Source organism: Corvus brachyrhynchos, unplaced genomic scaffold, assembly GCF_000691975.1.
Source record: "Corvus brachyrhynchos isolate BGI_N302 unplaced genomic scaffold, ASM69197v1 scaffold56, whole genome shotgun sequence".
In the NCBI taxonomy this organism is placed as follows: Eukaryota; Metazoa; Chordata; class Aves; order Passeriformes; family Corvidae; genus Corvus; species Corvus brachyrhynchos.
The window spans coordinates 7460754-7476191 of NW_008238664.1; the positions used below are offsets into that span (position 1 = coordinate 7460754).

A 15438-nucleotide genomic window follows, 5' to 3' on the forward strand; every position below is an offset into this window, starting at 1 on the left:
CTGCTGAAGATGGCTCCTTTCAGCAGAAGGTGAAAGTCTCTCTGCGGATCCCGAGCCAGTTTCAAGCCAACCCACCTTGTCCTACCGATGAAAGCATTAAGATTGAAGAAAGAGAGGGGATGACCATTTATTCCACGTAAGGAATGCATCCTGGGATGTCCAGTCCCAAGTGCTGAGGTCTTTAGGGTGCTCTGAAGAGCAGTGTTTGTTTTACCAGGTGGCTTGCTGGACAAGAGGTGCATGTGGTAGAAGGAGATGGAGGGGTATGTCTAGACTGAAGACAGGCATTTTATGTCATTTCTTACCCTTGATCATGCTGCACTGATTTGGAATATGGATTTTTTTTTCCACTGGGTAAACAAGTGTGGAGGCTAGCCTCGAAAGATGCCATTTCTATTGTATGAATCTATTGTTTTTCCCACTTTCTTGGCTGCAGATTGTTTGTAGTCATTAAGAATGTTCTTTGGTGTGGTTCACATCAAACTGTCAGCTGAAGCCTCATTCAGATGGACTCATACCAGACCCCACCATGGAAACAAGCAGCCATTGCATTGCTTCAAATCACCTTTGAATGTTTTCGGCTGTTGACTGACAGCCTGGACTCAAACTAGCATCACAACAGCAATAAGCTCTTCACCTTGTCTTTACCCCTTGGAGGTTCCCCTGCCTACTTTCTTGAACTGTTCTGGCTGACTCTTAACTAGCTTCTTTCTTGCCTCCGGCTGCTGCTTGGCCTTTGCTCTGGGCATGGGCCACTTCTGCAGTATCAGCCTGTTTTGTCTGAAATGTCAGCCCTGAGGGAGGGTGGTGAGGTGCAGGCTGATGTGGAAACAGTTCCTGTTGGTGGGAGGTCGACATAAACCAGACCCATTTCAGCCCACCCCTTTTAAACAGCATCATGTTCTGTAATTTCCAATTGTCTGTTCCTACCTCCCCTTTTTCTTGGGCTAGCTAGAGTCTGGCTTTCCTTCGTGATCTGGCTTCCAGCAGATGGTTGGTCACACCACAGTGAACATGGTTGTTGACAGCATTAGTGAGGACTATGGGCTGGGCTGATTTGGAGATAACCTTGTGTTTTACAAAGTTGTTTCTCTGATACGGTGTTGATTCACAGGGCAGGGCCATTCTGCTGGCTGACATACATGGGGCTGTTTGGGGGGATCCCTTTGGGGTCTGCCAAAGGATGATTGCACCTTGGCTGTGTCACCCATGAGACTTCATCTGTCACAGATGAAGTGTGCTGGTTCACAATGAACAGTGCATGCATGAGTGCGTGTTGGCAGGACCTGGATCGAAATACATGTCTAAATATACTGTGGCTATCTATTGTTCTCTCTCTCTTCCTTTCTGTGCTTTGCCGGGACTGTGAAACACCTCTCTGGTTTCTTTGCAGGCAGTTTGGTGGCTATGCCAAAGAGGCAGATTACGTGAGCTATGCTGCCAAGCTGAAGGCTGCTCTGGGGAGTGATGCTGCATACCGCAAGGATTTCTACTTGTGTAATGGTTATGACCCTCCTATGAAGCCTTACGGACGCCGCAATGAGGTCTGGTTTGTGAAGGAGTGAACATCTGGCTCCCCGTGGTGCTGCCTTGCACTGATAACCTCCCCACACTATGTCCCTGTCCTCTTTAAAATAAACTAATAATTCAGCAGAGGCGAAAAGCTATCACTACCTTTCTCCATGCCTATGGCTTAGTCTTTTATGGGCCATAAAAGTCATTTTAGAAGAACACTTGCTGACCCTCCCGACAGTCCTGCTCCTTTGTTCCAGACCAGGTCCTCAGCCACATAGACTCTCTTGATCTCACCGTGGTTTGTTTTTATCTCCTTTGTGCTTCCAGAGTTCAGTGCTGAGAAAGCCAAAAGTACTTAATTGACTGGTGCCTGACAGGAGTCACGTCCAAGTGGAGGCAGACTATTAGTCTCACCTGAGCCGGACAGGGAAACATGACAAAAGTGCATACAGAGACTTTTTTATCTCCTTCAGTTTGCTGCAGCTGTAAAATGCTGCTTTTATCTTTGCCATTCCACAAACAGTCTAAAGGGACACGGGCATTGCTGCCAACACAGCATAGTGAAAATAATATCCTTTACATTAATTCAGAGCCTGCAGAAGATCAGCGCTTCTGTCATCTGAGAAATGTCATTTAGAGAAAGGTCCAGGTTCTGTTTGCAGCTTTCTTCTGTTTGAGGAGGGATGTTTTGGCATGTTTTATGTCTCGATCTCAGCTAGCAGCTGGACAATGGGACCTGGAGACCTCAAGATCATTTCCTCACCTTCCTATTACTTTTGTGTAACATTTCTTTAAAACTAGCCTATACAAGGGCCAAAGCAGAAATATGTGTGGTTATCTAATTGAATTAGAGAAATGCAAGGCTGGGAAGAAGGCAGATGCTTATTACTTGTGATCTGAGGGTGCATTTGAAGAATGGTGAACATATAGTGAAACTACCATGGGTGCCAACCTAAAAAACTTCTTAAGAGGTGTCAGTTTTTGAAGGGCTACTCAGACCACCTGTTTTCTTTAGAGGAGGAAAAGGAAAACATGGGTGTTCTGGGAAGCAGGGACTTGGGTCAAATATTGAGTAGCCTTTCAAAAACTTCAAATACAGTAGCAAGTGTGGGTCATGTTTCAGGAAGAGTGGCAATGTTGAAATATGTCAGGCATCAAACCAGCATTTTGGCTGGCTCTGCCAGGGAGACAGCAGAATGCCCGCAGGGGGAACGATCACACACCATGCTACTGTGGGTGCCTGTATACTTGGGTACTTGCACTAAAAGAGGTGTGGTCCTCTGGTGGTGAAGTGCCCCAGTCCTTCAGGTGCTTTCCAAAAGCCATTTTCCCCTGGAGCTGAAAGAGAAGTTTGTCAGATGGCATCTTGGCTTCTGGCTGGTCAAGCTGTTGCACGTGCGCCTGCTTTCTGAGAACAAAGCTCAGCAGTAAAAGCAGAAAACCTGAGGTTTTGATGCACTTTCCTTTTCTCTCTTGCTGAGCAAGGTAAGAGCTTTGCTGTGGACTTCAGGAGAGTTTCAGTCCCTGTGTGCAAGAGCAGCTAGTTCAGGATGGGTAAAAAGAGCAGATATCATTTAATTAAGCAACAAACAAACAACAACAACAAGGGAAAGCTATTGGCTGTGGTTAGTGACTGCAGTGCAGGGGAAGAAGAATCAAAAGAGAAATCAAGACAAACAAAGAATAAGGCTTTTGAAGGAATTTTTGAAGTGGCAAATGCCCGATTAAGCTTGTACCTGAGTCCAAAGGGACTGTTCATGTCCCAGATTTTTTTAACCTGTATGGGTGAGAAATGGAGGAGCACAGTGTTGTCCAGCCTTCCCAGGTTCTTTTTGGAACTTTTGGATACAGTCTGGTGACCTGTGGTGAATGTCCTTCAATGATCAAAACCTTGAAATGTCTCAAAATTTATCTTGTGAAATCTCAGGTGTTAGGGATGCCAATAATAAACCTGGTATATACAGAGCTGCACATCTCAGCAGCATGGTGGGGTTCTTTTATAAAATTCATACACTCTGAACAGAGAGTCAGAGCTTCAGACCCAACAGTGAGAGCAAACATCTGTAGGCTCTGCCTGTGCAGCCCTGCTACTGGCCTTTTGCATCAGGCAGGCAGGATAGAATTTCATAAACATTGTTAAATGATGCCAAAGCCATATGCAAACTGAATTGGCTTTTTTGTACACACAAAGATGCCAGGGTTTTGTCCGTATTTTCTGCAGTTTTGAAATTATTTATTTCAAACATAATATTGTGATTTACAACTTCTGTGCTGATCACTGACTTTGTGAGCTCAGTGGGAGTTGTTGATTTGCTAGACTGTAGGTTGCCAGTTTATCTTTGTGTTTGGGGTACTAATCATGTCACAGCATTTATAAATAGTCATAATGCTTTTTCCAATAAATCTCTATTTTAGGTATCCTGGTGTGGCCCTGCATTATCTGACTGTGAGAGATGGGAGGTGATGGAGTAATCTCCTTCATTTGTTCCAGCCGTTGAGAGGCTTTGAGCAATGTATTTGTGTTAATGTAGAAACAAGGGGCCTGCTCACCTGAGGAAAATTACGTGTTCCTGTGGCTGGGGTTCACAGGCAGTGAACACATGAATGTTCAGGCAAATACTCATGACTGATTTTCAACACGATGTATGATCCAGAAATGTTAGACATTTTGTCCCGTTGAGGTCCATCCAGCTTGGTGCCCTGTCCCTGTGATGGACAGTAGTGGATACCTGAGACAAGATTACAGGAACAGTGCAACTGTGGGCTCAGACCTTCTCTAAATATTTCCCTATCTCTAGTACAATGTCGCTGAGGGATTTTTGTTATTGTGCTTGGTGGACCCAGGTAGATTTTATCCCATGCATTTGTCAGGATGCTTTCTAAAATAAGGTGGAATTACTATCCAAGGCATCCTTTTGTCCTTCCTTGGTTATGGAAGGGTAGAAATACTCTTTGTCTCAGGGTTTCCAGCAGGCTGTCTCTCTGCTCCTTAGGCAGCAGGGTCAGTCAGCTTTTGATACGCCTCCATCACTGCAAGTGAATGTTTGTTTGGACAGCCAGAGTCGCTGTTGACACTGGAGGATTTCCAACCACCTCTTTGTGCTGGGGCCAGAAGTCAGAGGTGCATTCTGGATTTTGACTCAAGGCCAGCATGGGTTACACAGACACTGTGTTACACACAGTTGATTCCTGAACTGATGTTAAAACAAACAAAATTTTTCTCCATCCGCTGCAGTATTTGTTCTCTGAGAGATTAGAGTGCAGCAGGTTGCATAGAGAACTCCTTGCTTCTCTTCTGTGCCTGTGCAATGTCCTTTTCTGTCTCCAGGGAATGCTGAAATGGAGAGATTTTGGTGCTCTTCAGTTGTTCATGGGCGTCATGATGTTGCCTGTTGTGTGTTGATTTGAGAAGGCAGTGCAGGGGAAACTGAAAGGTGGATGTTTCTCTTTGCTAAGGCCCCTCAGCGCTGTTGTAGGTCGCCTTGCTGGGTTGTTGGGACGTGGTGGGTTTGTGCATCAGAGAGTGCATTGCTGCCCGTGGCCCCTTTCCCATCGCCTCACTTGTCAGCGCAGTGCAACAGCCCCACAGCTGCCCGTGCTTCGGGCTGGGCTGGACAGCCTCAGCAGGGGAGTGGCCTTGGGAATTATCTCTGCCTGCCAGCGACAGGAGTGCCCTTGCTGGTTATTAGCAGCTGGGCAGGTCCCTCCCAGTGCTGTGCAAAGCAGTGGTATGATAGCGGTAGATTGGGCCACGGCAAGGGCTACGTTTAAACAGAGCCAAATTTAAAAGCATAACTATACACGTGCCATGCAGATTTAGCTGTGCTGGATATACAACCTTGCTAAGCTACTCCACTTGTTAGTAAGGAATTTTCCTGCTGGTATTAACGGTGGCAAACCATATATATTTATATATATATATATATGTACGTGCATATGGGTATAAATGTATGTATAAGTACTGTGTATGTAGACCAGCTACTGTGATCTATTGTTTGGCTTCTGTAGTCACTGAATAACTCACTAGAGTGAATGCAGCCACAGGGTGAACTTTTGCAGACTGAAGTTTCAAGACTGCTAGAATGAGAGCTTTGTTAGCTTCAGAAAGAAATAGTTTATTTTGTAGACACATGCCTAAATATATCTAACACTGCATTAAGAAGACGACAGCCTTTATAAAAGAGCTAATTGGTTAAGTTGTCCATGTACATCTTGCCAGCCTTATAATACTCCAGTCACTTTGAGGGGATGAGTGTTTTATGGTGAATGAGGAAGTAACATCATTATTTCCCCATTTTCATCAATCCCTGTGGCAAAGAGTGTGTGAGCAGCTATTGTGCTTATGGTCACAAATTTTCAGTTTTGCAATGCTGCCCCAAGGCGACGGGTCAGAGGAGGAAGATTGTGGCTCCTGGCTCACATCGTCCCTCCCTATTGTAGTTACAGTAATACCTCTTTTAGAACAGCGCTCCGAGCAGCAGCTCTCTTTCTTCTGTGACAGCATTTCAGCCACACTGAGCTAAAAAGAAATGCATCTCTTTTAACAGGACCATAAGTAGCTTTGGATGTATAACGCCTCTATAAAACTGCTTGGCAACATGATTTATTAGAGCGGGATCAGTGGTAAAAGTGACTTCTCTGACAGTAATGGATGAAACACTTCCAGCGTAGCTACTCTGTCTCTGCTTGGTGCCTATGCCAACAGCAGGCTGGTTTTGTCAGCTCATTCATAATCTCTGCTTTGCTCTCAGCAGAATCCGTTGCACAAGACAGGTTTCAGCCATGGCAGATGCCTTTTTTCTAGTCCTCTGTGGGAGCTGCTGGAGAAGATGGGTCAGTGCAAATACTGCTTCATTCCTGAGAATCTGCCTGCTTAATTCTACATCCAGACCCCATACCTAGGTGAGAGTTGGGTGCATACCGCTCCAATACCCCTCACTGCTGCCCACTCCCATGAAGAGAAATTTGAGTGACTGGGGTGGAAGGAGCTGCACTGTTCTTAGACTGAGTGTGAGGTCTGACTGATCATCAAGGTCCTGGGGAAATCTGAGACGTATCTTCTGTGCAGTCCCTGTGAGAAAACTGGATTGAGGAGCCTAAGGTGCAGGTTTTTAAAAGTACCAGTGGAAGTGAAAGATCCCAGAAACCACATCCTGAAATATACCATGTGCTGCAGCACCCTGATCTGCATTGTGACTTGAGTGACCTTGGGTTGTGCAATGTGACACTGGCAGTGTGACCTGACTCTGGGGCTCCTTGTGGTGGGACAGCAGAGCCCAGCCTGTGCCATGTGGACAGCTGCACCACCCACCCTGCCCATGCCTGGACTTGGAAGTTAGGTGGGCTCTAAGAGACGTTCATGTTTGGGATGTGTCTTCTTCAGCACATGAAAACAGAGGATTGCCATGGCAACTATTCTCCCTTGAGTGTTTTTCCAATGTTTTCCAATGTTTTCCAATCTTACTCACTTTTTCTTATATCCCTAGTGTTTAATTTAAGGCCTTTCTTAATTGGAGTCCAAAGAAGCAATTGAAGTGAATTCTCTGATTAGACAAAAAGTTAGGACACCTTCCCACACAACTGATGAAGTACAAGATCAACAGAATTGAATGCTGCTGTGAGTAAGAGGAGATCTGAAATTTGAAATGCATTGTACCCAGACAAATGAAATAAATGAAGCCTTTTACTTAAAGCAAAGCATTGAAATAAAAAGTAGTGTACAGCACGACAATTTTGGGCTCTCCCCTGCTGGTAGATCTTTCTAGCTGTTTAATCACTGATTGTAGACCTTTGCAATCTTCTTTATGACTCAGCTTTGTGAAGGAACATCTTTCCAAATCAACATGTGTTGGCTCATTGAAGTACCTTTCATGAGCTGTAGTAGTATTTAGTCGGGGCACTTTCAAGGGGATGGTTACTTCAGTGGTGTTTCTTTGGGGTAATTACCATGCCTCTCATTTGCCAGTACCTTGCTTCCACTTTATGTGTGTTTGGCAGGGATAGAGTTCATTTTCTTCATAGTAGCTGGTGTGGGGCTGTGTTTTAGATTTGTGCTGGAAACAGCATTGATAATACAAGGATGTTTTTGCGATTGCTGAGCAGTGCTTACACAGAGCCAAGGTCTTCTCTGCTTCTTGTTGCACGTAGGGCAGGGGTGCACAAGAAGCTGGGAGGGGAGACAGCTGGGACAACTGACCCCAGCTGATACTCCATTCCATATGGTGCCACACAGCATATAAAGTGGGGGGAAGAATGGAAGGGGGATGTTCAGAGTGATGTCATTTTTCTTGCCAAGGAACTGTTCCATGTGATGAAACCCTGGTGTCCTGGAGATGGCTGAAACTCCTACCTGCACATAGCAAGTGGTGAATTAATTAGTTGCTTTGCTTTGTCTGCATACGTGACTTTTGCTTTACCTATTAAACTGTCTCTATCTCAACCCACAAGTTTTCTCACTTTAATTCTTCTGCTTCTCTTCCCCATCCCACCAGGGTGGGTGAGTCAGCGAGCAGCTGTGTGATGCTTCATTGCTGGCTGGGGTTAAACCATGACACACCTGCACGCCAATACCTATGTGTGGGAAACCCAGGCTGGAGGGGAAGAAGAACTCCTGTGGAGGTGTAGGAAGGAGAAGGTTGATGCCTTGGTTGTGCTGTCTTGGGGGAGGGCGGTGTTAGGGTGGGTTGGTTGAACGCAGTGTCTTTGGTGCCCCGTACCTCCCGCACTGGCCCTTTGCCTTGGTGGAGGTTGGCAGGGAGACTGATGAGCCCCTTTCAATAGGGCTTATGCCGTGATGGCTGCAGCACAGTTAATCACAGAAGAGGAACTGGAGATTCCTCCCAGCTTCTCCAGCCCTGCCTTGAGACAGACTATGTCTCCTCCCTACGGCAGGGCCCAAGGAACAAAGATCTCCCTGGAAATTCCCTGCCTGACTCTTCTCCCGCTGTGTTGCCATCTGCTTTACACAATACTCTGGTATATGCCTTTGTGGACAGCAATGCTCTTCCTTCGAAGACATCTTTGGCGCTGCTTCCCTGGAGGGGCAAAATCCTGAGGCACAAAGGGCAGCTGAGACTGTTCTGAGCACTCCTTCCTGTCCCAAGGCAGGGAGGGAAACAGAAATTACAATTTTAGGATTTTATGAGATACTGTGTCTTGGGAACCTGGTCTAAAACACCCTCCAGTTGGAAACCTGCCCAGATGATTTCAAAATGGTAAAGGCAGTCCTGTTTTGATCCAAATGAGGTAACAGGGCTTGGAGCAAATAGAGATGGAAAAAATGGGTGCAGGTTCGAGCACACAGGGTGCCCAGGTGTGGTTTTGTTCCTCCCAGGTGTATTTGTTGATCTGCTCGTGTGTTGACCCCTGTGTAGCTTCATGCTGCACCTCTCCCATCTCACCGGGCATGGCAGTGGCACTGCTCACATGTGAGGTAGGCAGTGCCCTGTTCCTCAGTTTGCCTCTCAGGTGCAGGCATGGTTTGTATCAGCTTCTAAATGGCTGCACAGGACATCTCTCTGAATCCAGGAATGAAGGCCAGATCTTTAGCCAGGGGAGTCATTTGGCTGGAGACAGCTCTCCACAGAGCTGGTTTGTTAACGGGAAACAGGAGTTCATTTATTTTTCATCATGATGATGCTATTTCTGAATAAGAGAGAAAAATGAGAGTTTATTTCTGAAGCGTATGATTTAGTTTTTGGCCTTTAAAAATTTGTTTATTTTGAATGGAAGCCCAGAATGCACATAATATAGCAAAAGATTGCAGATACAGACAGGGATTTTTGTTTCACCTTTCAAGTTACTCCCACTCCTGGTGCTAAGACAGTAGCATTTGAAAAGGCTCTGGATGTTTTCCCTTTCCTTGGAAAGAAACACACGAAAATAATAATCCTGAAGCAATACGGAAGCACCTGCTTCCCAATAACTGCTGAAAGCAGCAAGGTACAACCAGGCACACCAGGGAGATGAGGAAAATGTCCTGGGAACTGCCACCCGAACAGAGTTTCCCTGTGACTGCAGTTCCTGCTCCAGGGAGATGTAGCAAGGGGTTGAACATGAGCTTGGCAGACAGTTGTGATGTGAAGGTAAGCACAATTGTTTTCTGAAATGTTTGATCCCATAATCCACAAATCCGTTTATCATAAAGAGCCTTTCAAACTGTTGTGACAAACTCTTCTGGACTGAATCCAGCTCCTGAATTATGAGAAGCTAAAAATGGTGTCTATTCCCATGGCTATAGACAGAGAGATGCTACTCAGCAACAAATGCACCACCAAGTGCTTTAAAAATAGCCCCTGTGGAATTATTCAGTGTTTGGGACTTGTCATTTCATAGGGGTAAAAATGGATTCATTTTGGCACAAAATATGCATAATATGTATCCACAGCTTTATAAATAGCATTTATAAAATTATGTGTATAATTTTATCTTAAATTGATGCTGAGCAAAGAGACAAAACAATCAACAAGAACTTAACACAAGTTTTGTTCTTAGATAATTGTAAGACATTTGTCTTAGAAATGCAGGTGTCAAAAAGAGACCTTCCTCCCTTCTCCCCTCCCTCCTTTCTTTCTTTAACACAGCTTTAGGGAAAAATCTTGAAATTACTGCCATTATGGCAAATGTGATAGCTACAAGCTGAAGAAGAAGCCTGGCCCAAAGTTGTCAGCCCACACAAATTAATTCCATGGCTTTAGCTATTCTGTAGGAGAGAGGTTTTCAAATGCAGGCCTTTATATCTCCTGGAGATCCAGGTTTTGCAAGTGGAGTCACAAATGTGGTGGAAATTCAGTTGGTGAGATGGTGCTCTTGGACATACCTGGGTCAATAGCTGGAACATAACTGGAATTGACTCTTAAAGGAGCATTTGGGGACCATGCTCTTTGTCCTCCTCTCCTGTTATTCTGCTTCTTTTCATCTCACTTGCCCTTGCAGTACTCATGCAGGGCCACAGCATTGGTACTGGTGAGTGGGGAGGATAAGGTCTCGTTGGAGGCTCCTGGGCATCTTTCCTTTTCTATGTATGGGCTCTGCTGAAAGGGAGCAGGTAAAAATATGAAGGCTTTGCTGCTGCCCTGCTCCATGCTTTCCTGTCCACCCTCTACCCTGTAGAGCCTGGCTGCAGGCTGAGGGTCCTTCTTGCTTCTAAAGGTGCTCAGTCACAATCTGTAGTAGCCTAAGCCCTAGGAAAGGGTGGAAGATAGGGCTGGGAAATCAATATCCTGGGAAAACATTTTGCAAAATTGGAGCAATAATGTAGCAGAACAAAATGTGAGGCCTTATAGGCATGGACAACAATTTTGTTAGCGAACAGAACCGGTTTTGTTCACTCACACTTGCACACCTGTACTCAGGTGCAGGATGCCAGCATCCAAGTGGTGGTTTGCTCTGGGTCAGATTGCCACAGCCACCACTGACAGTCCTGAGTGGGGACTGACCACCAGAGGAGTGACCCGTGGGCTGCTGGGAAGCGCAGGGTGGAGAACTGGACTTGTGTGCAGGAAGATGCCACCCCTATACAATGTCATGCCTTGGAGCTGTGTTTGTGAAGTCTCAGGATATAATGTATGAGCAGACTTGGTTGTCCTGTCCTGATCAGGGGGCATGAGGTAGAATAAAAGTGGGATTTGGCAACTGAGATTTGGGCTCCCCAGAACAGTGCAATGACACAAGACAGCAACTTCACCAAAATGCTGAGATCCTTCAAATTGTAATGCTTTTCCTTAGAAATCAGCATTTAAAAACCTTTTTTAATGAAATGCATATTTTTTTTATTTGAAAAAACTCTTAGAATAGTACATTTTTAATAAGGTTGGGGTTCTTTTCATATGATTTCACAGAAGTCAGTAATATTTTCTGGGAAAAATTACATCCTTCTTACCATTTTACTGAAATTATTAAATGGTTTCTAGGGCAACTTACCAATAGCATTAAGGTTCACTTTTGTATTTCTTGAGGGGTCAGGGAGGTCTTCATCAGAGAAATCAACGGATAGACAAAAATGTCAGAACTGTGCTTTGATGTTTTCCCACCTCTTGCTGAAGCAAAAAATATTGCCTGCTAATGTGATGAAAAGGAGTGAGGCTAGCTGGAGATTTATGCCCTCCTGGAGACATGGTGTGTCAGCTCTCCTCCAAGTTCTCTCATGCTATTTCCATGGCAACTCCATATAATGATAACTCCCACAGATTTTCTCCCTTTATCTGTTATTTTGGTCCCAGATAGTGATGGAGTTGAGGCATACATTTCTTTCACACCATTTGATGCCCATCGACACCAAAGTAAATAATGTCCTCATTCTCCAGGTCTTTAGAAAGCATAGTTAGTTCACAGCCCTTTCAGGGATTCACCTGCAGAGCTGAACGGAACTGAGACAGGAAAAGCAGTGCTACAGATGCTCAGAGGAAGCTGCAAAGGATGAATGCTCACTGTCAGCACAACGTGACAGGATTGCATTCCACTCCTGCTCTTCTTCTCCCCTTGGCCAGGGTAACAGATGGACACTAAGGAGGAGGCCATGGTGTAATGGGAGTGATGCCTTTTCCTGGTCTTAAAATCAAGAGTCAAACACGGTTAGAAGGGAAAAAGGGATTTTACCTTGGTATTTATTTTAAGGATCCTTAGGTGCACTACGTCCAGGGGGAATGCACCGAAATGCACACCTCAATGCACACCCCCGAAAGATCTGGTATAACATTATAGGTTTTACTAATTAGCATATCTATCAAAGATTCCCCAATGAGAGGCTTGAATGAGCCCCCTCTCCCCAAGGAACCTTCCCCTGGATGGTTCTATCTTAGTTTATGGAATGTGTTCTGGAGAGGACCTTGGGATCTGGGGCACGCTATCCTCTACCCACGAAGCTTCTAAAATGTTTAGTCTCTCAGCTTGACAAACAAGTCCAAGAATGTAGGCAAAAAGAATACAGAAGTTTTAAAAAGGTATAACAGGGGTATAAAAGAAAAGGCAAAAAATTATCATGGCATCAGGGGGATGGATGATTTGGGTGCAGGGAGCTGCATCTCAGCTGTCCTGCCCAGGGAGACAGGAGGTCATTCTGCCTGACAGTGAGATGCTCCCGTTCCCCCTGCTGTCTGTCCATGATTGCAAATCTAGTCCAGCTCATGAGACAAGGATTGTGAGTTTCAGCCAGGCGTAGCTGCAGCCAGAGAAACCCTTGACCAAGTGCTGCTAACCCATGACTTCCTCCCTCTTATGAAATCTCTGCAGCAAGATGTTGCTGGATGATTCTACACAGCAGAAGTGGCAGGCATGCAGCTTGTTCCTGGAAACTGCGCTTGCTTCATCTAGCTGGTAGGGCAGCACAGGCCAAATATTAGTGCTGGAGTGGAGGATCCACAGAGATCCTGGAGTCCAGCTGCCAGTGTGGGCTGCACCGAGCTTCTATGCTTGGTTTGCAATTCAGTCAGTGACAGGGAGGATAGGACAGCCTGAATGTGAAGACCTATCCCAAGCATCCCCTTACTTCATGCCCTGAGAGCATCCAGGAATTTTGACCCTCCTCATTTCTTCCTATAGAGGCTTCCATTTAAGCAGATGAGCAATGCTAGGTGAGAGGGCATCCTCCTCCAGGAAGGCATCTTAAACCTTATCCTTGATAATAGTGTCCCTTCTGAGTCAGGCTGCTGCTCAGAAGAGCTGTCCTACCTGTTTGGTCCCCTCTGTCCTGTAAACCAGATGTAGGTGAGAGCTTTGCTGGGGCTCAGGCTGTTCTAATAGATGGAGAGGCTACTTAGGCAAGAAGTTATTCAGCTCTCTGCATGTAGAGAGATTTGCAAGGATGGGAGCAAGGATGTCAAGGATCAATGCTCACCTGCTGTGAGACTGGTCACAGCAACTGCACAGAGCAGTGGAAAAGACAGCACTGCACCCACAGGGACCACATCCGATTGCTGTAGTCCCTTGGGATTTGTGCTGCCCACTACCTTGCAGGGGTGAGTCAAGAGGGGACACACAGTCTCCCTGCTCGGCTTCCCACCAATCCACTGAGTCCCTCTTACTTCCATCCTTAAAGAAATTGGGGCAGTTTCAGCTCTGAGATCTTTTGCTGCTTAGCTTCACCTCACAGATACACAATGACGAGAGTTATTCCTCAGGAAATTGGAAAGAAGCCAGAAACTCCATGCTGTGATTAGCCCCTGCTCGCTGGTTGAACAATGTACTTTCTGGGTTGGACTGGTGTCCATCGCTGCCAAGGTAACTGTGAGCCACTGGCTCAGCTGTGGACCCAGCCTGTTCGTGTGTGAGATGATGTGTGTTGCAGAAGCTGCTGCTTGTCAGCCTCTGGCTCGCTGCAGTCACCTCTGAGTTAAGGCAGAGGGCTGCAGACATGGGATTACCCAGAAATCACCTCCATTACAGGGAGAGGAAGGAGGGCACAGTATCATAGAGTCATATAGGTTGGAAAAGACCTCCGAGATCATCAAGTCCAGCCTTCGACTGAATGCCACCATGCCCACTAAACCGTATCATGAAATCCCATCTCTACTTGTTTTGTGAACACTTCCAGGCGTAGTGATTCCACCACTCCCTATAGTTTGAGTCCTTGCCTGGAAACAGCCCAGGTTTGACTCTTTTTTCTGAATGACACAGAGCAATTCACCTGGGTGTGTGGGTGAGCAATTACCGAGGCATGGTGAAAATTTGACCTTGACCTTCTGCCCTGAATGTAGCAAGTGTCGTTTCCCCATCATGCTAGCATGATGGAAGGATAAGCACGTGGAAGACCTCCTGAAGGACTCTCAGCAAAAGACACATCAAAACCAAACCAGCAGAATTTCTGAATAGCAGATCTAAGGTCACCAATACAAATTGGTGAGCAGCACCTTGTCCACGTGTGTTGTGATGATCCCATCAAACACAAACAATTCCCCATTCCGCATCGTAGGATGGGTTGAGACAGTGGGGTTAAACACAGTAACAAATCTCTGTTAAGAGGGAGGCCACAAAGGCATGTTTCTAAAATCCTTGTATGTTTCCAAGTCCATGGGGCTTTTTTCTTATTTCTTAGGATTATGCTAAGACACATATACCCATAAAAATGATTCCTTACATACTTAGACCTATGGATGTCTCTAAGGTGAGAACTGAGGATTAAAGAAACTTTTTGCCATCGATTGTACCCGCAAGAATTCAACTTTTTTCCCAATATTCTCACTTCAAATGTATCATCATGCTTCTATTAATTTCAATGTGAGCGTTGTATGCACAGTTGGAGGCAGAACATGCCCCTAAAGCTGACTACATTTGAAGAGTGCACTATGAAAGAGAAATCAGGTGAGACACTAACAAGGGTTTTATCTCTGGGGTCCTGTAAAGGAGCATGCAGCTTCTTTCAGTGTTTCCTTGTTCATTCCATAAAGTTGATTCCACTTTTAGAGAGTACTGTCAGACAATAAAGACAAATGATACTCAAAAAAAGGCAAAACTCATAATGAAACTTGCAGAGAGAGGACTTTTCCCTCCTCCCACCCCACTTGTCCCAGGATTTGGAAAAAAACACTTGTAGCTAGAACCAGGGCTAGACACCTTGGTAAATCTGGCTTTAGAGATCCTGCTGTCGGATGAAAAATGTGATCACCACCAAGAAACCAAGCACTGATTTGGTGTGAACTCACTCGAACTCTATGAATAGCTTAAAAATCGTTCACGGTGTATCTTCGTGCCTTCTGGGTAACTCGGCAGGAACGGCACCGTGTGTGGCTGCAGATACCGCAGTGCCCCCGCCTGGCTACTGAAGATCCGATGTCACGGTGAAACAGACGGTTCCAGATCTCGTGTCCTCACACGGGACAGGTTTTTGTTCGGCTTTCAGAGAGTTCACTAAAGTACAGCGGGCAGTAGAGCTGATGTCGTCCTAGGACGGGAGCAGGGTAGCAGAGAGCGCGACAGTGGCACCGCAAT

General features: G+C 45.7%; 1 protein-coding gene across 1 annotated transcript in view; it reads left to right on the forward strand.

Annotated features, from left to right (window-relative positions):
• The window catches only part of HEBP1 (heme binding protein 1), a 9999-nt gene extending 2045 nt beyond the window's left edge, over positions 1-7954 (forward strand). The window contains exons 4-5 of the mRNA XM_017737932.1: positions 1-136; positions 1394-7954. The exon at positions 1-136 is cut by the window's left edge and continues 7 nt beyond it. Coding sequence (XP_017593421.1) covers positions 1-136; positions 1394-1565 — 308 coding nt within the window. The 3' untranslated portion in view covers positions 1566-7954. The remainder of the gene's footprint in view (positions 137-1393) is intronic.
• The last annotated feature ends 7484 nt before the right edge of the window (positions 7955-15438 follow it).